The sequence below is a fragment of the Siphateles boraxobius genome, unplaced genomic scaffold (genome assembly GCF_051911475.1).
Source record: "Siphateles boraxobius isolate OS27281-9 unplaced genomic scaffold, OSU_SipBor_1 99, whole genome shotgun sequence".
Classification (NCBI taxonomy): domain Eukaryota; kingdom Metazoa; phylum Chordata; class Actinopteri; order Cypriniformes; family Leuciscidae; genus Siphateles; species Siphateles boraxobius.
Window position 1 is genome coordinate 492,180 of NW_027509229.1, and position 25,521 is coordinate 517,700.

Consider the following 25,521-nt stretch of genomic DNA (forward strand, 5'->3'; position numbering starts at 1 on the left):
GAAAATAAGTGCTTTAAATATATAATAATATTTTAATTAAAAGAATAAAAAATGCATTAAAATAACAATGGCCATGCCTTTCAAACAAACAAGGCATAAAAATACAACCCATTAATAAACACAAATCCAAGATGTTCTCAGCACAGTTTCCTACATTTCCTTCTAAGTCCCTCTGGAGACCAAACACACAGCAGGACTAGAGCAGTGTGTTCTCGCTCCTCTCGACCTATCAGAACAAACGGTCTCGGTCTTCACATGGACAACTGGAAACTGGCATCATGCGGTAAAGCCAGAGCATCAGCACAGCAGAAGTCAGGTGTGTGTGAACAGGGTCTCCAGGTGTGGCAGTTGTGCTACGGAAACACAGCTGGGCTTCAACCGCAGCCCAGTCTTGCCACAGAACGTCCTCTGGAAATCCTGAAACACAGAGGACATTAATGCAGTTTAATACAACAAAACAGAAATAAAACAGATCAAATGTATAGAACAGGTGTAAACACCACAGTTTTAAGAATGGTGATGGTTGTAAAATACTGTTAATCATGATTATAACAATTATTGCACAAATAGAACAGAAACAGGGGGGGGGCGGTTATTGACAAGCGGCAACATTCTAATCTGAAAAATGAAGCCTACCCGGAAGTGAGAAAAACTGCAATACACCGAAAATCCGCTGGGGGCAGGTCCCAAAAGTGAGCAAATGTCCATAGACCCCCATGTTAAAATGTCCGTTTTCACAGCATAAATTCATGTTTTTACTGGTTGGACTTTTATTGTATTTTTCGATAGGTTCCGAGTGCCTCACAACTGTGAGGGAGGAAAAAAATTTTTTAGATTGTATTTAGATATAAAATGTATGACAATAAGGGCGTGGTTAACTTTGATTGACAGCTTGATTGACAGCTGATAATGGGCTGCGCCGAGTGGAATTCCTGAAATTTGACGTCTCGGCCATGATCTGACAACACATCATACCACCTCTGTGTCCTTTCTGAACATTTGTATTGAAATATCGTACATAAAATGCTCTGTTGCTCTGCTATAAACTGCACTAACGTTAACCGACACCCGGCGCGAATTATGCGTCTATTCGCACTGACTTTGTATGTAATCTACTCGCGCAAATAATTTAATCCGCGTTCGGTGTGAACACACCTTTACAGATAGCTGAGGCTGCCGCTGCTTGACTGAAGAGGCTCAGTCTCACACAAAGCCCGCCCTTTTACCCATATACCGATTGGCCAGAAGGTGGGCGGGGTTTGGATTTCCCAAGATTTTCAAAGATGGCGCCGCCCATACCCCCCATAAACGGCCTCAAAACCGTTATTCAGAAAGTCTATGGGTGACGTCACAGACGATTTGTCCATTTTTTACAGTCTATGGTTATTATCTCCAAATTGATTATTTAATTGCAAAAGACATGCTTTACCTGCCTGATAAATTGTGTTATTTGCATAATGCTGGTCTGACATCATCCCGCGTGGCAGGTCTGAACACTGGTATCAGGAGCATCTAGGGTTGTGCCAAACTACTGTACCAGCTGAGAATCGCCCCGCTCATAAATATGCCATTTATGTGAATCGTGTAGATCCCATGAGGTTTTTTCGGGACATAAGATTATTTATTGCAGTTGTAATTTTGCAGTGCAAATTATTTAATTTGATGGGTAACAGCCCTATAGTGTCTTATTATTATAGCTGAAATTATTGATCAAATGTAAGAATTTGACATGAAAGATGATGCATACATTTAATAAGGTAATAAAAATTCTCTTTATAAAAATAACACTCTGGGGTAAATATCACAAATATGAAGATTTAAGTAGCCTACGTAAAATCTTTAAATATTGCTTCAGAATAAATATATTTACACTACCAAAAAACAGGGATTAAAGTTCTACGACGGATTTCCGTAAATTGCAGCGAGTCTATGACGGATTTCCGTCAATTGCAAGGTTCCCGTCTGTCCTTAATCTCTTAAATTCACTTTTCATAATTTTAAGGCCGTAAATAGGCTTTCATTTCTCAAATAGTGTGATAAATGTCTTAATTTTAGTTTGAATAGGTCTTAAATTAAGGAAAGACGAGGTGTATTCACCCTGCTGAGGGGGATGTGATAAAGCCTGGATTGGAGCGAAAGCAAGTTCCTCTCTCCACTCTAAGCATTCTGTAATCACTTCGCTTATGGGCAAGTCCGGGGTTTCAATTCCCGCTCACGGAAAAACTGCTCCGTGTTCACTCAATTAATCTTAGTTTTGGAGAAGTGCATGTCAGGCTAGGCTACAGCTGGTTTGCTGTGGTCCGAACCAGAGCGCGTTTGTTCCCGGCGCCCACCGCAGCGTTGGTCTGGTTTCACACTCAACTGGATTCTATCGAACCCTGGTGCGTTTGCGTGCATATTACGCCATCGCAAAATTGCACGGCGCATGATAGAAAACAGAACGCGGGTCAATATTGGCCGTTTCTCAATACCAAGTACGCAAACTTCGGACTTGCATGTAGCGTCTCGGAGCAACATGCATGTACACATACAGTGAAGAGAATGCATAGTAAAATATATAAAGAATATTTTATATATTTTAGAATATATAACATTACACAACCCTGTCTCTTTTTGTTAAATGTCAGTTTTAATGATCAATAATATCCAGTAGAAAAGTATAAGTAGCCTAATAGGTAGGCTATAAGAAGCTATACAATGAGAAATAAAGCAAACAATTCAGTCAAACATTAGTCAGCTCTCTAATAGGCTAGAAGTTAAAGTTAAATAGCCTAAATATAGAAAGTTATGAAACTTCATTTTGCCCTCAGCCAAAACGATTTGCCATGGAACAAACTATATATTAATATAATTTAGCATTGTTTGGTCTTATAAGATAAATAAAAACATGCACTGAAAAGTTATGTGGATGGTTGATTATTAGTCAAGCTAAGTAATTTTTTTTTCATAGATTAAAATAGCTTTTAAAATACGCAAACTGGCAATATTAAAGCGGTTTAAAACATCTCTTCTTAAAACGCTATTGGTCTCGACTATTTAAATAAAGTTAAAGGAATATCACTTGGCCTGAAAAATAAATTTCAGTCAGAAGAATTTTTTCACTTTAATCCCTGAAAAAATCCCCCCTCCCGTACATACAATTTGCTATTTACTGTGCCTGATACGACCAAAGTCCTGTACAGTTTAATGCAATTACAATTACATAAATAATCTTTTGAGACTAATGTTTTAAATATAAAATTCTGTATATAGAAATATGAAATGTTAGAAAAAAATAAATAATAGGCCTTCTTTAAAATGTTAAATTAAAACCACCAGTTGGTGGCAGCAAGTCTTAATGATTGTGTCACTGGATAATTTATTCAAAATGAATTAATTCAGGAACAAAGCATGTGACAGTTTTTATGAACGGCTCACCGAATCATAAAACCATTCAGAAACTAAACACCGCTGTGTTTTGCTCGGAGAAGCACAGCGATTCTGGCTTTGTTAAGAACTAAGGGTGTCACGATTTCGATTTTAAGCAACCTGTGCTTAAAAAAAAAAGTAAAAATCGAGAATCGAAGCGAACCGTGACCTTAGAATCGAAAATGTAATCGAATCGAGGATTTGGAGAATCGTGACACCCCTATTAAGAACTATTTTCATTGTCAATATTGATGTTTTTGCTTTGAATTTGTACAACAGTTCAATAAACATTAAACATTGAACATTGACAAAATAATCGCATTTGAAGGCAGGAAGGTCCCGGTAATAATGCATAAATGTATAATATAAGGCAACGGTAACTCAGTAGTAATGACTCAAGTGTCACTACATATTTCTAAAGGAACTACTAACTATTTGGATCAGTATTATAAAGTGCAGATCATGGGAACACACGAGTTATGACTAAACTGTTACCAAATTACTATTATTACGAATTACTAGTAAAAATCTCAAAAGTTTATGACAACTTAAGTCAATATTAGAGATGTATCAAGTTTTCACTTTAGAAAACTGATCCAAATAATAAGTAGTTCCTTTAGAAGGATGTAGTAACACTTGAGTCGTTACTGGTGGGTAAATACCATAAACTAATCTTATGTATAAAATTATTATATCAATTATGTATTATTCATGTAAATTATGAACCCGTATATAGTAGTTCTCTGAGAGGTATGAAAGAAACAGTAGTTATTGATTAGCTAATAGCGAACTACCACATTCAACTGAGTGCTATTATTTACTAATGTGTTCATCAGAGTTTCTTCTTAGTTAATAGCAGTTACTGGAGTGTTAATAGTGCGTCACTCATTTGTTCCTGAGTAGTTATTCATTAATGAAGGAACAGTATTATAAAGTGTTACAGCCTTTTCTACGATTAAGACAATGCATCACCCGTGCGTTTCCCATGATGCCCCGCTGACAGCCGTGCAGACCCGGAACAGTGTGTGTGAGGGCACCTGTTTAAGGCAGTCTCCGTGTATTTCTTGTATGTATTTGAGGAAGGCGGTGGTCCACTGCAGTGTGGTGGCTTTATCAGTGTCAGCGTAGCAGAACGGCACCAGCAGGTTCAGCTCGTCACAGCACAGACGGATCCTCCTCCTGAACAGACACACACACACGCTACACCTCTGAACCTGACACTGAACGCAGGAGCATGTGAAGCGTATGTACTGCTGCACACCACCTGCGATCGCGCTCCTTTCTGTTGTGGACTTCTCTGCGCTGAGTGCGGTCCATGAGAGGTCTCGTGCGCTCTCGTCTCGCACAGGACACATCGGCACACGTCTTCCAGTTCTCCGAGCCCTGCGTGACGTGAGACGGCCTGAGAGCCCGTGTCCGAACACGCTTGACGGGACGAGCAGCTTTATTCACCTCGTCTTAGGAAACACAGCCACAACAAACACAAACACATCTCTACACATCTCACAACACTGATCAAACTCATTATTTACTCGCTGTTATGACTTTCTTCCTTTCATGGAACATAAAATGAGTTTTAGTTGATCAGGTAGACTGCTCTTCTTTATTTTTACATACAAAAATCTGTTCTTAAATTATGAGATTAAAGTCCAAGTGAAGTGGCTAAATGAGCTCTTGAGAAATTATGTTTTTAATTTGGTTCATCCAATTGCTCTTAAACAGTAACTAAATAATAATTTAAATAGTGAGCCAAAAGATTTTCATAAATTAAATGCAAAGCTGGTGGCGTTTACTGATCTAATAAATGATGATCTTTACCTTTACTGATCCATCAGGAAGCCTCCGAATTTTTAAACAGAACTAAAGATGAAAAGCCAAGTATTTTGGTTCAATCTTGTTGCAACCATTGCCAGCACTAGAGTGTTATAACAGGTCTTTACATCCACATGAGCAAGACATTCATGATGCTGTGCAGCGAAGGAATGCACAAATCAATTCCCACTGTTTGTGAACAGCGCTATACAAATAAAATTGCTGCCCCGCACCTAACAAACACAAACCGTGTTAAAACTGAAAGTGAGAAGAGATAAATACTGAAACCCACAGGACACATGAAAAATCAACACACTCCTGGTAAACCAGTTGGTTTTTGTGGTGTAAAAATGAAACAAAGATAAATCATATCAGATCTTTTTCACCTTTAAAATGTCACTGCATAGGTTGTCATTTTTTACATTTTAGATATAAAAATAAGAACCTAAATGACCTTTTATAATCGGGTATGTGGCTGTTTTCAGATGAACTAATCGTGAAGCTCGTGTGAAATAGTCCTCACCTGCCTTCACTCTGATGAACTCCTAATAAACCTCAGCTGTTCTGATAAGACGTGGTTTCATGCTACTACAAAAGCCATGGTTCATCCAAAGAGCTCACAAAGCTTCAACCAGATCTCACTTTTGAAAGGTATCGCTCAGACGAGGGCTACAAAGAATTAGGCATTAGAAAAACCTGGAACACAGTGAAGCCAGGCATCAACAAATGGAAGACTTTATCAAGAACAGGGCATGCTGGTCAGGGACGCTTTAAAGAGGCCTACAGCAGCATCAAACAGCTGCAGCTCTTCCTGGCAGGTGCATATATGTGGCCACTCTTCCCGTACTTTCTGGGCTGGCACGACACAAGCCTTTTCTGACTAAAACACATCCAAGCCCAGCTAAATTTGCAAAACCATATCCAGTCTCCCAATGGGAAAATGTGTTATAGTCTGATGAGACCAAGATTGAACTTTGTGGCCCAAATTGTAAAAGGTACAACACACACACAGAACATCAGAACACCCATTTCACGGTGAAGCATGGTCATCATGTTTTACGCCTGTTTCACACATGCTTCATTTGCAGTGCGTATGCGGTGCATATTTCCCCGAGAACGGGCGAGAGCGTTCACACTGCACGCGGATGCGTATACAGCAGTGCAGCGAACGAGTGTAGTTCTGCTGCACGCACTCAATTAAAGTGACAGCGCATGGATCGTGGTAAAAATGTATCAAATTCATCATTAATGAAAATGTAGTAATCTCACCATGAATGCACTTAATTATATTATACCACTATTGTTCACAGACATCTTTTTACTTTAAGCCCGGGGTAAAGCAAGGAAAACTACGACCTACACCTTGCCTTCACAGACGCTGAGGAGTGAGGGGAGGATTATAGGATGACAGGACACTCATTAATTACACTTTATTCAACAGGAAGAACAGCACGTCATACATTATGCTATGCGCAGTCCTTTCAGTTTCGGTTTTCAATCCGATCAAGTGTTTACATGTTCTCTCGATAGGATTAGAAAAGGAATAAACCGACCCTTTCAATTCGATCGAAATCTCATTCACATCGAGCTCATTAGGATCGATTAAGGTGTTTGCATGAAGGCTTTTTAGTCCGATTGATCCGTCAATGCGTTTACTAACGAATAATTTGGTTGCATGTAAACATAGCCTGTTGCAATGAGCCTCTTGTGAAGCGCACTTATTGGCTGTGCCGGTGTAACACCGAGAACACAGAGAAAGTCTCGCGACCCCTATAGAATGACCCGCGACCCGACCCACTGGTTGAGGAACACTGAACTAGTGTGTTCATTACAAATAACTACATTTGTAGCTTTAATAATGATCAATTTCAGTCAGGAGCAGTGACTCTTCACTTAAGACATAACAGATTGTTTGCATGAATACACGCATAGACAGATATTGTGAATTAGGCTACTGTAATCCGTGTGTACAGTCTTGGTCAGAATTAATGGCACCCTTGGTAAATATGATCAAAACTGGCTGTAAAAAATAAATCTGCATCGTTTATCCTTTTGATCATTCATTCAAAAAATTGCCAAAAATCTAACCTTTCATTTAAGAAAAAGAATTGAAAGTGGGGGGGAAATCAAATTATGAAATAAATGTTTTTCTCCAAAACACATTGGCCACGATTATTGGAACCCTTTTATTAAATAGTTTTTACAATCTCTTTTTTTAAGATAACAGCTCTGAGTTTTCTCCTATAATGTCTGATGAGTTTTCTCCTATAATGTCTGATGAGTTTGGAGAACACCTGACAGGAGATCAGAGACCATTCCTTCATACAGAATCTCTCCAGATCCTTCAGATTCCCAGATCCATGTTGGTGCTTCTCCTCTTCAGTTCACTCCACTCATCAGGTCAGGGACTGGGGCGGTCATGGCAGAAGCTTCATTTTGTGCTCCGTAACACATTTTTGTGTTGATTTTGATATTTGTTTTGGATCGTTGTCTTGATGGAAGATCCAACCACGACCCATTATAAGATTTCTAGCAGAAGCCGTCAGGTTTTGATTTTTTATCTGTTGATATTTGATAGAATCCACCATGCCATGTATTTGAACAAGAAGTCCAGGACCTCCAGGAGAAAAATATGCCCACAACATTAAAGATCCAACGGTACATTAAATTGTACACATGGGGTACTTTTTATCCTTGTGTGCACCAAACCCATCTAGCGCGTTCGCTGCCAAAAAGCTCATTTTTAGTTTCATCTGACCACAGAACCCTGTGCCGTTTGAAGTTCCAGTCATTCTGACAACTGAATATGCTGGAGTTTGTTTTTGGACGAGCGAGGAGGATTTTTTCTTGAAACCCTCCCAAACAACATGTGGTGATGTAGGAGTTGTTTGATTTTTTTTTTAAATAGGCTTTCTGACCCCAAGTCTCAAGTAATCTCTGCAATTCTCCATCTGTGATCCTTGAAGAGTCTCTGGCCACTCAAACTCTCCTCCTCACCGTGCATTAAGGCAATATAGACACATGTCCTCTTCCTGGCAGATTCATAACATCTTTAGTTGATTGTAACTTCTTAGTTATTGCCCTGATGGTCAAAATGGGGATTTTCAATTCTTTAGCTATTTTCTTACAGCCACTTTCTATTTTGTGATGCTAAACAATCTTTTAATGCACATCAGAACTATATTCTTTGGTTTTACTTTACTTTTAAACTCCTGTGAAACAAGAAGTCATAGCTAGACAGTTTCATGTTCCTGGTCACCCCAGTGTGCTAAAAAAGGTAAACATTAATGGGAATATACTTCAGAGATATTTTACTCGTAAAAAATTCTAGGGGTACTGATAATTGTGGCCAACATGTTTTGGAAAAAAACATTTATTTCATAACGTGATTTCCCCCCCCTACTTTCAATTCTTTTACTTCAATGAAAGGTTAGAATTTTGGCAATTTTTTGAATGAAAGATCAAAAGGATAAACGATGCAGGTTTATTTTTTACAGCCAGTTTTGATCATTTTTACCAGGGGTGCCATTAATTCTGACCATGACTGTATCTGACCATTCAAGGGCAATGCACGCCACTAAAGAGAACTGAATTCGGGATTGCGCGCTGTCTGGGGTCTTTCTGCGCGCACACTTCGGGTGTGTGTCAGTCATTAAGATAATTTTTTATTGCTTATTGCGCTTTATAACTCTTTTAACATCAAGGACGTCCCGCACTTGCTCATGCATGTTCTATTCGTACGAACCGAAGCATCAGACGCAAGTGCATTGCTTCCTGAGGACACTTTTTAATTAATATATAATACGAGTTCTTTATTTAGCCTACAAAAAACAGAATATCAATATGTGATACGTCACCATTTTGGTGTCTGCATTAAATTAAATTTACAAAAGTCATTTCATATATATAAAAACAATGTTAAATGCAAGTAACGTGTCTATTTTAATATTTCAAATAACTTTTATGGAAATAAAAAAGCCAAAAAGTAAATGCAGACCCAGTAGCTAGGCTGGCACTCTTAAAGCCCATAAACACTAAGAACAATAACTATAATCGTCTGGATCCGGGCCGTATCCGGATCGGATGGTGGACCTGAGCCTAGACACGACCACAACGCATCCCTGAAGTGTCAAATCAAACATAGCCTAAATGCCTTGCCCTTGTGGAAGGTAAAATCCACTCTTCAGACCTTTTACAACAAGTAGAAAACATGAAGATATCAGAAAAGAGATCGATGGTCTCTTTCCTGCTCGTGTCCCACATCCTCTCAAAGCACAGAGCGGTGGCTATATCACGCGTCTGTGTGAGGAAATATAAAACTAAAGTAAAAAAAAAAACAATAGATTTAACTATATATTATTTAAGTTACCATTACTGATATTATTTCAATGCTCTACAGGCTTTAGTGTGTTATTTCTTTGATGGAATTGCTCAAATAAAAACTTTTTTGCTCAAATAAACACTAACTCTTTTTTTTGTAGAGTTGTTACTTTTTTAGTGCATATTTAGTGCTTTTTTGTTTTTCATTATTGGAGCTTGGCAGCCCCTGATGGCAGTATGGAAATAAGTATTTTGTGTTCAAATGACGAAGGAAAGTCTATAGCTTTGGAACAATATGTACGTATTTATAATAACAATAATTTGCTGATAAGTTACTAATTTGAATAATAAATCATTATTAATGTTTTTTCTCTGTTTGAGTGAAGAACTTTAAGGAGCCTTACTCTTCAGTGTGACAGCAGTTTGCTGGTCAGCGGTGTCAGTGTATATGACAAAGGGAGCTCTCATCACCGACTCTGAGCCTTTATCTGCCCTGAAACTCACAGTCAACTCTGTAGGGACGAGCAGCTCCGACTGTTGAACACCCTCCAATAGAGGACACAGGAAATCACTCATTACCAACAATAAACAGCAGAACTCGGTAACAAACCAATACTGAAGTGCATTTGAATGGCATGAAGATAAGCACCTACAGTTTTTAACAGATGTCCTCCGTACGGATACGTGCCTTGTATTTTCACCATCTTGTCTGGTTTACTCCAGTTCTCTATTTGTGCATGTGTGGATATTCCTGGAGTGTTCGTAGAGTGACAATGCACCGATACAAATCTGGAAGACAAATTATGAAATCATGTCAAAATTGATTTAAAGCAGGGATTCTCAACTTTTTATATCAGTCCCTTTGACCTAAAACAGGGTTTCTAAGTTTCAGCTAAAAGCTAATATTTTATTACATCATAAAATGAAAAATAAAATGAAAAATAAATAGGGCAGCACAATTAATTGAAACAAAACTGAAACCGAGATATGTCTCAGTGTGATTATGCGGTAGCAAAAGCCTGCGACTGTCTCCATTGTTGATGTACAGGTGAGCAGCTCCTGACCCGATGCTTCAGTGTCTCGGGGCGGCTCGGCTCGCAGTCAGATCTATAGGGCTGTGTTGACCATTTATCCCATAAAATGGGATAAATGGGACAGAGCGGTCATCAAACTGCTTCACAAACAGTCTTTTCCACCTCATAGTATCATTGTTTCTGAGCTACAATAGGCCTAGATCAAATTATCATAGTATTGCTTGGATAAAAGTTGAAAGTTCAAATATAAACACTGATGTCTACGATATCGATCAAAATAGAGTAAATCAGCTTTGATAGAAACTTGGCACTTAAAATAACGCATTTATCGATTCGATTGTTTCGGCACCAGGTGAAAACTCACTGAAATAACCTGTTGTCCTGGTTTATACGCTAAACCAATAACCCGACAACGCAAGTACAAGATTTTATTAATAAATCAGTTTATTTACCAGTAATGCGGTCAAAACATCGCCTTACCATTTGTGTATCTGACTCTGAGTATGATGTTAAATAAAGCATTAAAAACCGATGAGTAGGGCTGCACAATTAATCGAATTTCTAATTAAGATAACGGATACCACGATTACGTAATCATTCAAAGCCGCAATTACAAAAAAGTCCAATTACATTACTCTGTGAGCTTAAGAGATGTGTTTACAGCAAGTTACATTGTGAGAGGCGAATCACAACTACTTCAGAGAACCCAGCACAATAAGTGTACGCTAAAAAACCTCTCAGGTTCAACCTCTCTCACCTCAGAAAACCAGACTTCCTGTCTTCCTGACTCTTCAATTGCACACACAAGTGCGGCGGCACGTGCTGTATATCGACTCACTATATATAAAGCGCAAAAGAAACTACAAGCCTGCAACGTCGTTACGTTGTAAATGAGTAAGTAACGACATAAAAGTAAAATACCAATAAATCACGTTCCTGGTAGATCATGTGTTGGCTGAGCAGGATTCACCAGCATTACAGAAACATCCTAACTTTAGAGGATCCCATCTTATCTGTTCAGTAACCTTGGCAATTTCAGTGAGGACCTGATTTAGGACAAAAGCTACTACAAAATTACATTTCTTAAGTGCATAATTCCCAACTACAGATAGGAAAAGGGTATTACAGAAGCATCCTCAAAAAACGCCACAAAAAAAAACTAAAAACTGTCTTAATTCTAGGACAACCCCAATGGTGTCCTAACTTCAAAATTATTTGAAAGTAAACTGTAAAAATCACATAATAATAGCCCTGTCTGAGAATGACGACACATTTATTAATGATACAAGAGGAAGAACAGTGATGTTTGATGGTGGAAAGACTGTGAACACCCAAATAATGTGCTGCACTTTGATGACAAAACACTGACTAATGATTACAGACTCCTATGAAATAAAAGGATTAGGCTTTGCCTTTTCTACCAAGCTTATGAAAACTTCACTTAACGAAAGCACCAGTGTGGCGAGCAGGACGAGGCCGAGGGCGACAGATGATGAGCGATCTCTCACGGACCAGAAGGGCTCCAGACTAGCTTTTTGCCTTGGTTGCACTGGTGCGCCTAACTTTTTTATTTAGATAGATTGTAATCAGCGCGTTCTTCCACAGCGGCGCCAAGCACGTCAGAACCATAGACTGTAAAAAAATGGTCAGAACAAACAGAAGACAGGGTGTGTGTGTGTGTGTGTTCATCTGAGCCTCATTGGTCTGTCACTGCTCGTCAATGTCAGAATATTTGAGATGACTAATCAAATCAAAGTAGGCGGGCTTTATGTTCGCAGCGCAAATTTTAGTAGAGAGCGACTCATAGACAGGAGCGACTCGACGCACTTCAGTTTACGGTCGGTCAAGTGCGAGAAGATGTAAGTTGCTAAACTAAACATTTCCAATTTGACAGTTTTTTTTAGGTCATTAATGTTAAACGAATCACAAAAATAATCAGGCAAACTAATAAACTTTTGTCTATTTTCGCCATTTTGAACTGAAAATAGACCTGTGACGTGACTCATGTAAATGTAACCTTAGCCTAATAATTAGTTTACTGTCATTGTGAGGGGACAAGACACATTAACCAGGGTACCTGCGGGATCTTAAAAGCATTGAAAAATAATCTCAAATTAAGGCCTTACAAGCCTTGAACTTGGTATACAAAGTCTTGGATTTCGTTACAAAAGTATTATATATTTTTTTATTACTAGGATTGAGTGCACCTCGCACTCCACGTCATAGCAGAAAGCGCGAAAGCGTGCGCACCATTACTATGGTTACTAGGCAAGTGAGTAGTTACAGAACAAGATAGTAACGTTAGCCAAGCGTAGTTTGTCGTCTGAAATAGGAAAGTTTCAGTTTAATCCGATGTGGCCACAAATGCCAGAATTCAATAATTTAACCCCCAAATCAGAGCTTTTCTGTTAAAAGAACTTGTTTTCTACCCGGTCTTTTCAATAGTAGCTGGCAACCATGTGCGCGCTCTCTCTACACTGCTCAAGAAGCGCGTATGATCTGAAAACACTGACAAGCTGGAGTTCAGCAATCTTCATTTGAGATTTTCAACTTAAATTGAAGTGTCATTCAGTCGGTCTATGTTCTGTCACGAGCCGCTTGCGCTGTTTGTGCCCTCAAAATGCAGGCTGATATCCAGCAGTGTTTTTAATGTTGATGCACTGTTTCCCGAATATCCACACGATTTCAAATGTGACATTTATTTTATACAACAGTTAAAAAACAAAACAAAAGGGTAACATTAAGTGATTTACTACATTTAAAACAGTATAGTCAGGCTTATTGCTCTATTTTGCAACGGAATCTGTGGCTTTCACCGAATCGTGAGATTCAATGAATGACTCGATGACACACATAAAGACAATGAATTACCACCACCTACTGGCGATTTAAATACAATATTTTTATTAATATTAAACGATTTTTAACATTGCCTATTTATTGACCATTGTTTTATTTAATGGATTATTTATTTTTTAAAGGAATTACAAAGGTAAAAAAATGAAATGGAAAAATTGATTAAAGGGGGCAAATATTGTCCCTTTATGGAAAAGGTCTGACTGGAGTCTAAGTGGAAGAGGGGTACGGCACTCTAAAAAATTGGAGAACCACGGATAATATTACTATCAGATGTTATGTTATTACCTTGACAAACTAAAAAGATATAAGACTCAAGTTTCAGTATTTGTCTAAATTTGTGTCAGGAGTTATGCAATTTCCTCCTGGAACCCCGACGACCCCCATACAAGAGTAGAATTAAAGTAAATTCCTATGTACACTACCAGTGGACTAACCTACACACAAATTCAGATACACAATATAAGAAATATATACGTTTTATATCAATATTCTATTCAATATTTTCAAACAATGTAAGTTTCATAAGACTGTAAAAACTATGTAAAAAAGTATATTTAATAGGCTACTCAATACAAAAGAGTTAACACAACTACAAGCCAACTATACTTTGAATAATTATACTTTTAAGTATATCTCGATCAAAAGATTGAGTACAAGTACAGGCCAAATATACTTGGACTTGTCTCTCAGTATAAGTCAAGTACACTTAAGTGTAATTTTAAGTATATTTCTGAGAAGTACATAAAGTATATTTTTGATCAGTATATAAAATGTAGACTGAATGTATACTTTCTTGTTTTTAGTTAAACAGAAGTATACTAATAGCACACTTGAATAAACTTCTTTTTCGCAAGGGCAGGCCTGGACTATTTTATGTTATGAAAAAAAAATTTGTGTCAACCATTTTGATTTCCGCCATAATTGAATTATGTATTTTGTATTATATCTCCTGAACCAAACTCGATAACACGGAAAATGTGATGTCTACCCCTGTGTTTTGATGGTCAAGGATTACAATGATACCATACACAACGTCATAAACTGTTCAAGTGAATAGTTACTGGTGAATTCCCTGACGTTGTGAGAAGGGTTACAATGAAATCACAGTATCTGATAGGGCTGGGTATTGTTAGGAATTTCACAATTCGATTCGATTTCGATTCTTGAGGCTTCGATTCGATTTCGATTCAATTCGATATTGATTTTTTAGCTTCGATATCGATTCAGTATTACCAATGTTTAAGAACAAATTGACCCCAGCATGTTTCCTGTCATTGTTTATTTAGCAGAACAAACTGTACAATATTGTACATGTGTTGAATACAACTGTAACAAACAGGTGCTTTATTAACACACCTCTTAAGTGCATGTAACTGTAATAGAAAGTATATTTCTTTCTTCCTATACATTCAAGTTATAAAAGAAATGTAAACAGAAACACAAAATATGCACTCATAAAAAAAGCACTTCGTGAGGCACACGCGCGCACGTTTGCACACACACGCAAGAACTCTCGCTCCCTCTCTGTCGTGCGCGCGCTACACGGTTTGGAGCTCGCAAGCTCTAGATTTCGGGAGATTTTAACTAATTTGCGGACATCAGGGAGCCGCTATCAATATGCGGGAGACTCCCGGAGACTTATTGTTGTTCTTATAGTCATTTAGGGGGGCTTAGGAACATTTCGGGGTACGGAACATTTCAGCCCCCCTAAAATAGGCCTAACGACGTCCCTGGTTGGCGGTGCAGGTTTGAACGGAGTGCAGCTACTGTCCGTCATCTTGCTGTTTTGGTAAAGCCCGTCTTGTACAACGCTGAACGCTCTCACTAGAGTGTTATCCACAGCGCCACCACTGACCGGTGGTCTGAATCGATTCATAGGATTTGATTAATCGATATGAGAGACCACAAACATGACGATGAAAATTCATAGATTTATCCGTTTAAAATAATCGGATTTTGCGATTTCAAAATATAACAGCTCCGATAAAAGGACAGTCCAACACAAAACTCGCTGAAAAATGACTGTGCACTGTTTTCCAGACTCTACATTGCCTGTCAGACCTGTGTTAGGAACCATCACTCTCGCTCCATGGTGGACTACGCTTGGGAAACAAGGCTGATCTGCCTAGAAAACCGTATAAGCAGAGGCCCAGACAGTGAGGTCTAAATCAGTTTATGATGATGTATATGGTATCATTGTAATCCTTAACCATCAAAACACAGGGGTAGACATCATCTTTTCTGTGTTATCATGTTTGATTCAGGAGATTTGATACAAAATGCATAATTTGGTTATGTCGGAAAGTAAAATGGCCGCCATGAGGCGTTTTTGTGATGGATTTCTGAAAATGTTCAGCGCCGCAAACTGTATAAGAGTACCAAGTTTAAAGTGAACATATCACCTCAAATTCTGCACATCACTTGGATTATGTACTTCTGCACGATATTGTGGATAATAGATGCATTACTGACGGTAACGATGTTCTGCTGTTGAAGCTCTCAGCCTCTCGAGGACAAATGTAAATAAATGAGCGCAGCACTCACATAAGAAACTCAGTTAACAACATCCTGCCAATAACAAATCTAAATATGGAGTTTTTATATTTTTAACATGATACAGTTAAGCAACCTCTCACGACGAGTGCTGTTTCCCTGAATACCATCATGATTGAAAATGTGACATTGATTTCATACAACAGTTCAATAAACAGTTACAATTAAGTCACTTACACTTTAGATTAGGGATGCTCTGATCGATCGGCCGGAGATCGGTATCGGCCGATATTCACATTTTATGACTCGATCGCTACTCACTAAACTTGGCCGATCTCACAAACCGATCACAATTTGATGAAGTCAAAACGTGAGAAGGTGCATGATGCGTGGGGACTTAAAGGATTTGGCAGTCATGTCATCGCCGGTGTGAAATTACTATAATGTGTCGAGAAACAATGAAAAAAATTAGCTATTTGCCATGTCTGTTTCAGATGTGGCAGGGTGGGTTTGACCCCGCCCTATTATTTGTGGTTGTCACGTGAGTGATGTATGTGACAGCCTATTGGCAGCCGTACCTGGCTTATTTAAGGTGGAGTTCAGGTCGTGCTCGTGCACATGTACTTTTAAAGTGTGGATGTATTTGTTTTAGCCTGGTTATGGCTGGGATCGGTGCGACTTTGCTTTTGGGTGCAGGCTGTCTTTTACTACAGCTGAGGTGTGTGATCCGATGGAACCCCTGTGCATTTGTGGTTTGCCTATGGTGAACGAAGCTGTGAGTCACTGAATATTTTGTGGGTCTAGCGATCCACTACTGGGTATGTATATCTAACCACTTGAACATTATTAGGTGGGTGATTTTAAATTAATTCATTAATTTTGTCTGTTTTTAGTGGGTCAATCTGCTCGTGAGCGGTTCGTCTCTGTGGACTGCGGGGCAAATGCGCCCTAGACAATGCTGTTAGACTGCACTGTTTGTTCTGCTGCCATTTTAACTGATTGTTTTATATTTGTAGCTCTATATAAAGCTGGTGGCTTAGGTGAAGAGCGGCTAGTCTCAGAGCAGTCACTTAAAGTTTGACGTGCCAGTAATTATGTACATTAGCCCCACCTTTTGTAATATTGCCACCAGCAGTCTGTTAATTGTTTCTTTTTATTTCTTTCCTGTGATTTAATCTGTTTACTCTGTCCAAACAGTAGTTTTTCTTTTGTGTTGTTTGATTTGCAAAATGTGTTTTGCTCTGTTTTTGTTTCTAGCAGTTGGCTACTCCAAGGTGTGTCCAGGCTTGAATGGCAATGTGATGTAACGTTAAAACCTTTGGCTTACACAGCCTGGTTAACCTCTGTGGCCAGTAATTGGCCGCTTTTGACCTTCCTCGTATAGGTTGAATTGTTCTTCTATAACTTGATACATATGTCTGTGGCTAATTGTGAAATATATTATTGTGTTTTTGTTTCTTTCAGGAGCTGAAGGCCCCCGGTGTAGGGAAGCTAGCTGTATTTGCCCTCTTTGGTGGTGGTGTTTCCTTCACCGAGTGTTTTGCCGTTGGCACCTGCGTTCCTTCACTTAGCAAGTATGAGAGTGAGAGTGTTTGTGTGAGTGGAATTTGGTGAGTGGTGTGGTCTTAGGATACTCACTGCTCAGCTAGCTGCCCTATTGGTAAGCCTCAGCCTGAAAGTGTTTTTTTTTTTGTTATTTGTTTTTCTTTATTTTTTTGATGTGGTGCACACCGAAGTGGTGTAAACCCGTGCCCCCTGAGTCAACAGTTTTTTAGATATTTAAGATAATTATTGTTGCGAAAATAAAGTATTTTGTATTCAGATCCACGTCTCTTGTTCTCTGTAGTAGCGAACCTGTGTGTCTTAGGACATTACCCCGCTCAGGTAACGGGGTGGCGTAGTCTGCTCTCTAATTTTTTTCATTTCGTACACGTCTTGTGTAACTAACTTAGGACCCCCTGTGCACCAGCCCCGCCACACAAAGGAATCTCACGTGGAGGAGAATTGTCCTCCAGAGACATCGCCTTTCTGAAGAGTTGCTTCGCTCGCTCAGTCACACAGCGCCGCTCACTCAGAACGCCCGCAGTGACGTGCTGGTTAGGAAATATGTGAAATAAATTGGGCTGCCCGTGCACGACTAAAGTTTTTTTCTAGTTGACTAGTAGTAGTTCATTTAAGCCATTAGTCTAATCGCATATTTATATTAATTTAATTACTTAAATATATATGGGAGAAAATATTAAACCATAATGAGCGTTATCGTAATATTGCATATTCCGCATATCAAGCGCATGCATAAAGCTTGCAATAAAGAACCGGCAAAAGTAATGTTTAAGCAGCATGGTACATTTGAATTGTTTATTAATAAACTAGTGTTTTCTGGCTGCAAAGATACAGTTGGCGATGTTGACACCATCTTCGCAGTAGTGAACGCGCCTATAGAGAGAAATGCACACTTCATAAGGATCAGCCTACATAAGCAGAGAGTAGCCCATTTCTTATCGATTTGAATTTTTTTTTTAAAGCATTTCAAGCTTTCTATACGTTCTCAGGTCTGTGAGGCAAAGTATCTTATACGCTGAGTTGATCGGTTCATTTATGAGACGCGCTCCAGTTCACGCGCGGGCGCCTCCGTATCCTATATTGTCTGCTATATTTCGCTTCTTATTTATTAAATCCAGCCAATTGTTTGATGAAACATTGATTGAAATTAAGATACAATTTTTACAAAACGAAATTCACTTTAAGTTTTGTTTTGTAGAAAGCCTTTCTTTAATTAAGTGGCCGAAATCATGTCTGACCCACTCATCTCCTGATATATTGGGCATCTTATGATCTATCTTACCCATCTCATGCGGTTTCTTTTTCATATAATCAACATAGATGAAACTAAAAAAAGAAAATGATATTATATAAAACAAATATGAAATATTTACGTTTTTAAAGTTATATTTAAACGTCAGAACACTCCACTTTTCTCGTGTGTGGCCTGTACATGCATGTGTGCGTGCATAACGGGGAGGGGTACGGTTTTCGAATAATACCCAGCCATCTTCGAATATTATTTTTGCTTGAAATGCCCATCCCTTCTAATGAGTAGCCTCAAACTACTCCAATTTGCTCTTTTAGGAGTTTAAATTATTTATTTATTTAATTTTTGTCCTGCTCAGACTTGTATTGGACAAGGTTTAAGTTAGATCAGACTTCTCTATTTTAGGTGATTAAATGTTTGTTGTCTTCCACAGTTTACTATTGGACAATGTTTAATTTAACCTTGTGGGCTGCATCAGACTGCTCCATTTTGTTTGTATTTATCTTTGTCTTATATTAAGTATATTAAGCATCGGTATCGGGATCGGTATCGGCCGATCACCATGACAAGAAATCGGCTATCGGTATCGGCTGCAAAAATCCTGATCGGAGCATCCCTACTTTAGATGCAATATTTTTTTCTGTTTCAGCAACAGAAATAGTTATATTTCTCAAGTGGAACATACATTGAGAAGAATATCAAACAAGTTGTTTTTTAAGTCGGTGTTTGAAGCTGCGTTTGATTTTCACAGATGTCTGATTTGTGCTGTGTTCAGACCTAGAGACTGTTATTAGACCTATATGATTTTACTGATGTTATTATTTCTAATAATTTGTAATTGTATTGTTATTAGTGTCATTAAATGTTTTGTTAATGTGCTATGGAAACAAAACAAAATGCTGACGAACAACATTGTCGTTTTCATCTTAAACAATTATATAAGAATGATGCGTCTCTTTAATAACAAGCATTCTTGACAATTTGTGAATAGATCACCATGCAATTCTATTTGTTGTCGTTTTTAAAAACAGAGTCCTCAATCCTCATACGTGCGTGTCGGTGTGGTTATAAATAAGTGTGGTTATGTGATGTCGTTATGAATAGGGAAGGCAAACAATTGTGTGTAAAATTAATGTAATAATAATAATAATAATAGCCTTGAAATAATAATAATAATAATAATAATTTAATGTATTGTTGGGAAAACGAGCCAATTATCGTCTTGATAACATCACCATCGGCTCTGGCTATCGTCGATACACAATGCTATGCTCTATCGGCACAACGCTAGTGAGGGTTGCTCACTGATTGATGCCCACTGACGGACTTTAAAGGGCCATTACAAGCGAAACAAAAAGAAAAGAGCTCATACTTGAATTTTAGACCTTAAAAATGCATCCTCACTGTAACAAAAAGCATTTGTTGAAATCAAGCTGCAAAATGACTTTTCTCCGGTATAATCACACTTTGGTGGACATTTCCATCGCCACAGCAACACACACTCACACACGCCTACTTGACCTGGCGTGGTCCGTAGCGCAGCGCAGTGATGTTAGCGATGACGTTAGACTAGGAATGGGACGATTACCGGTTTCACTATTAACGACGATAAAATGTACTGACGGTTAGTAATATTGTTTAAAATTCAATTATCATTAAAACCGTGTTTGATTATCGTGATTTTAATAACTCACTATAAATCCTGTCAAGCCAGCAACAGTCTGACACAGGCGCGCAATGTTGGGGTTTTTCTTTTTCGAGAAGGAATGGCGGAAGGCAGTGACCGTGTTCGGGAGATTTTTCAGCCTTTTAAGAGGACCAAATCTGAGGTGTGGTCATATTTGGGCATTTACAAAAATCCTGAGGGAAACTTAATCGAGGATGGTCACCCTGTCTGCAGAACATGCACAAAAAAAGTCGCAGTTATAGGGGTAAACACTTCAAATCTGCCGAGTCGTCCTGTGTGACCATCATCCACTGTTGTATAGCGAACGGAAGGCAAGTTAACTTTGATCTCAATACTAAAACTACGTCTGGGAAATAATTGGGCACAAAATGTTGTTTTGTGATGAAATATTTTATCTCACTCACTTGACATAAAGGTGAAGCTTCCGCGAAGAAAAGATCGCAGCAAGTGGCTTTGAGCCAAAGATGAATGAACAAGTTCAAACAAGACTATTAAGAGAGACATTTAAGAGATAATAATGTATATTCCTTGTACACTTATAACACAGATTTTTTTTTTTACCACATAATTACGGGACATATTGAATAGAGATTAATGTCTCTATTCTTACCTGTTAAATCCGTTTTGTACAGCGTACAAAACTCGTCCAGACAAGATGATCACAACAATATTATCAAATTCTGTAAACAATAAATCAACTCTGATTTAATTTTCAATACAATCAAAAAAGGAGACGCAAGATGACAAGTTGTATTTGAATGAAATGAGAGAGCGCGTCTGTTGTGATATACATGGATGTGCGCGCTGTTATATTGTATGTTGCTATTGACGACAGTCATAAATGCTACAGAATAGAATCTTACTTTAAAAAGTGCATAGAGCTGCTGGTTTTATTTGTTGTTTGTTGATTCTCATATAAAACTTGTTGAAATGTTTTCAGAGTGAGCATCAGTTCTTTTTGAACACTTTCATCTTGTTTTAACAAAACCGTGATAATATTGATAATCACGATAATTTCGGTCACTATAATCGTGATATGAATTTTTCATACCGTCCCATCCCTACGTTAGACAGGGTAGCCTCAAGTGCTAACTGCAGTCAGATGCTCAGACGTCTAATAGACACAGATCGACACACGTCACAATCTGAAACCACGCCCACTGGGGCCGGCAATCCGGCTCTCTCCATTGACTTTGTATTGGGTGAAGCTCATTTCTGACTTGTATTAAGAGACAGAACAATGCATGAAAAATGCTTTGTGACAGGGTGTGCAGCAAACAAGCTAAAAACCTAGAACTTAGTTTTTATAAGCTGTCGACCCCAAAAAACGAGTGTTTAAGGAGACAAGAGTCACAGGCAATTGAGACAGAGCGCAACGTGTCATATTACTGAGAACTACAACGTAATCGGCGACAGGATATGCTAAAAATAAAAAAAACATTCATTATTTTTAACCATGTCAAAGGATTATTTCACCACGCTATGTGAACCTGAGAGGAGGAGGTATGAGAAACTGAATTGCATTGGTCTGTCAGTGCCCCTACTCCTTACCTTCCCTTTGCTGGAGGGATTATCCATGGCCCGACGTGAAATGCCCTGACATCTACAACATCAAACCACCAGGTAACAGCATAATTTAACCTACCTTTAACCTAACAAAGATCAAAACACATAGCTTGGATATCTTCAACCCTTAACTTATGTAATAATAATCAAAGCACATAGCCTCAGCTTTATGAAAGTTAAAGGGAAGCAGGGGTGCAGTTAATTATTAAAATGATGGGACAAGTTAGCTATTATGAAAACTAGAAGAAATTAGCAAGTTAGCTATTAGAAACTAATATTAGCTATGTGTGTTAGCAAGGTGTAGCTTGGGCCAATTGGTATTCGTACACTTTGATATTTACTACTTAATGAACTGTTTGTTAGAATTGACTTGCTGATGCTTCACGCCTTATTGCCTGTGTCCACTCTTGTCTCCTTAAACGCTCATTTTTTTGGGTCGACAGCTTATAAAAACTTAGTTCTAGGTTTTTAGCTTGTTTGCTGCACACCCTGTCACAAAGCAGTTTTTATGCATTGTTTTATCTTTTGTTATAAGTCAGAAATGACAAGGAGGCAGCTTCGCACAATACTAAGCCAATGGAGAGGGTTGGATTGTCCCCCCAGTGGGCGTGGCCTAGATGTGCTCTGTCTCTAATGGGGGGGGGGGGTCTAGCTCCACCCATTGGGCCCACTTTGCATTCGCTAGATGTAAGCTCCACCTACTTGCTCTGCAGTGAGCAGCCTCTCGTTTTTTTTTTACAGTTTTCCAAATATATTGTTATTTGTGGAAAAAAACAACTAAAATTACGAGTGAATAGAATGAAAGCACATTTCATGACCCTTTTAAAAATCAGTTATGTAGTGTAATAAGAGAGCTGTGTCACACAGGCAGCACGCTAACCTTTTCTCCAGGCAGACTCGTGCAGGCGGACTGGGTCGGCCCTCCAGCGGCCGTGGGCCCCTCCGGTGAGGCTCGTTGCCTCCGCCACACTGAGCTCTGTCCAGCACGGAGCCGGGCACCTCCACACCCCCGCCGGGGGTCGCCTCGCACCCCAGACCAGCGCCGGGCTGGTCCTCCAGCAGCATCCGCATCTCCTCCGCCGGCTCAGCGGACAGGCTCTCCTCCAGAGAGAAGCCCGAGCTGCCCATCTCCGGCCCCGGGGCCTCCATGTGGCTCTGGATCATGTGCTGGAAGTACTCCACCTCGCTCATCTCCATCAGGCTGAACTGGCAGCCCGGACCCGGAGCCGCTGACCCAGCCTCACACACCTGATGCTCCTCTGACGAGGCACAGGCCACTGATGTGCTCATCCTAAAACACACCCACAGGCTCAGGAACTCACTCCAATGAGCCATAACAATACATTATTTACTTTAATACATGTTATGTGCTGTAGACACTCACACTCAGACACTCACATGTGTTGTAGACACTCACATTCACACTCACACTCACAGACACTCACATGTGTTCTAGACACACTCACACTCACTCACATGTGTTGTAGACACTCACATTCACACTCACAGACACTCACATGTGTTGTTGACACTCACATTCACACTCACAGACACTTATGTGTTGTAGACACACTCACACTCACTCACATGTGTTGTAGACACTCACATTCACACTCACAGACACTCACATGTGTTGTTGACACTCACATTCACACTCACAGACACTTATGTGTTGTAGACACTCACATTCACACTCACAGACACTCACATGTGTTGTAGACACTCACATTCACACTCACAGACACTCACATGTGTTGTAGACACTCACATTCACACTCACAGACACTCACATGTGTTGTAGACACTCACAGACACTTATGTGTTGTAGACACTCACAGACACTTATGTGTTGTAGACACTCACATTCACACTCACAGACACTCACATGTGTTGTAGACACTCACATGTGTTGTAGACACTCACATTCACACTCACAGACACTCACATGTGTTGTAGACACTCACATTCACACTCACAGACACTCACATGTGTTGTACACACTCACATGTGTTGTAGACACTCACATTCACACTCACAGACACTCACATGTGTTGTAGACACTCACATTCACACTCACACTCACAGACACTCACATGTGTTGTAGACACTCACATTCACACTCACACTCACAGACACTCACATATGTTGTAGACACTCACATTCACACTCACAGACACTCACATGTGTTGTAGACACTCACATTCACACTCACGTGTTGTTGACACTCACATTCACACTCACAGACACTTATGTGTTGTAGACACTCACATTCACACTCACAGACACTTATGTGTTGTAGACACTCACAGACACTCACATGTGTTGTAGACACTCACACTCACAGACACTTATGTGTTGTAGACACTCACAGACACTCACATGTGTTGTAGACACTCACATTCACACTCACAGACACTCACATGTGTTGTAGACACTCACACTCACAGACGCTTATGTGTTGTAGACACTCAGACACTCACATGTGTTGTAGACACTCACATTCACAGACACTCACATGTGTTGTAGACACTCACATTCACACTCACAGACACTCACATGTGTTGTAGACACTCACAGACACTCACATGTGTTGTAGACACTCACATTCACACTCACAGACACTCACATGTGTTGTAGACATTCACATTCACACTCACATGTGTTGTAGACACTCACATTCACACTCACATGTGTTGTAGACACTCACATTCACACTCACATGTGTTGTAGACACTCACATTCACACTCACATGTGTTGTAGACATTCACGTCTGGCTCCATTAGGTATGACAATTTTCACAATCTTAACAGTTCTCAATGGATTAAAGTCTAATTTTTTTTTTTATCTCATTGAATATTCTGCTTAGCTCAAAGTATGTAACATTAGTTCAAATCGGTAAAATGGGTTGCCATTTCATGTTAACTTATCCTGCTTTTACAGTAACGCCAGTAACAATAACTTGCCAACTATGGTTACTATGATGGTTTTGGAGTGATTTATTGAGACAACAGACACATTCTCTTACAATTTAAACAGTTATCAAGGAAATTAATACAGTAACGTTATATTTAACCAAAACAGTCTTGCCGAAGGCCTCAACTTCCCGAGTTTTCCCGCCCTCAAGTCCCGGATTTAACAGCTGACCGAATCTATCACGACCATTAATACCAGAATTAATTAAGCACATAATGTCTCCGAATCGTGAGTCAAATGTAGAGAGTGACAACACCTCAGTGAATCCAGGTTATAACTGTTAAGTGATTGAGGACTTACCTGTTACTGAGCGCTGAAAACGATAAGCGGTTTGTCCCGTTAGTGACGTCACTCGCTCGCACCCCGCGGCCGGTCGGCTTTTATTTATTTATTTTGGCTCAACCACGCGATTTTCTTGAAATAACTTGTATATTAAACCTGGAAGACCCATGAACATTAATATGTTCATCATCTTTTATGCATAGATAGCATATTGTATATACGCAAATCACACCCAATGACCAAGTCACGAGACATTATTCTTATCATTACTCAA

The 25,521-nt window shown here is 39.2% G+C and overlaps 1 protein-coding gene across 2 annotated transcripts; it reads right to left on the reverse strand.

The window, feature by feature from the left end:
- Window positions 1–12: 12 nt before the first annotated feature.
- Window positions 13–25,358, reverse strand: LOC143733379 (uncharacterized). 2 transcript variants are annotated; one of them, XM_077225087.1, is made up of 7 exons: window positions 25,266–25,358; window positions 22,872–23,282; window positions 10,194–10,329; window positions 9,945–10,074; window positions 4,673–4,865; window positions 4,446–4,587; window positions 13–417 (listed from the first exon to the last, which is right to left on the reverse strand). In XM_077225087.1, exons 2-7 carry the CDS (start codon window positions 23,279–23,281, stop codon window positions 313–315), a joined length of 1,116 nt encoding a protein of 371 aa, XP_077081202.1. In that variant the 5' UTR covers window position 23,282; window positions 25,266–25,358; the 3' UTR covers window positions 13–312. The 2 variants fall into 2 exon arrangements, with proteins under 2 accessions (XP_077081202.1, XP_077081201.1); XM_077225086.1 differs by having other exon boundaries at window positions 9,945–10,086.
- Between the last annotated feature and the right edge of the window lie 163 nt (window positions 25,359–25,521).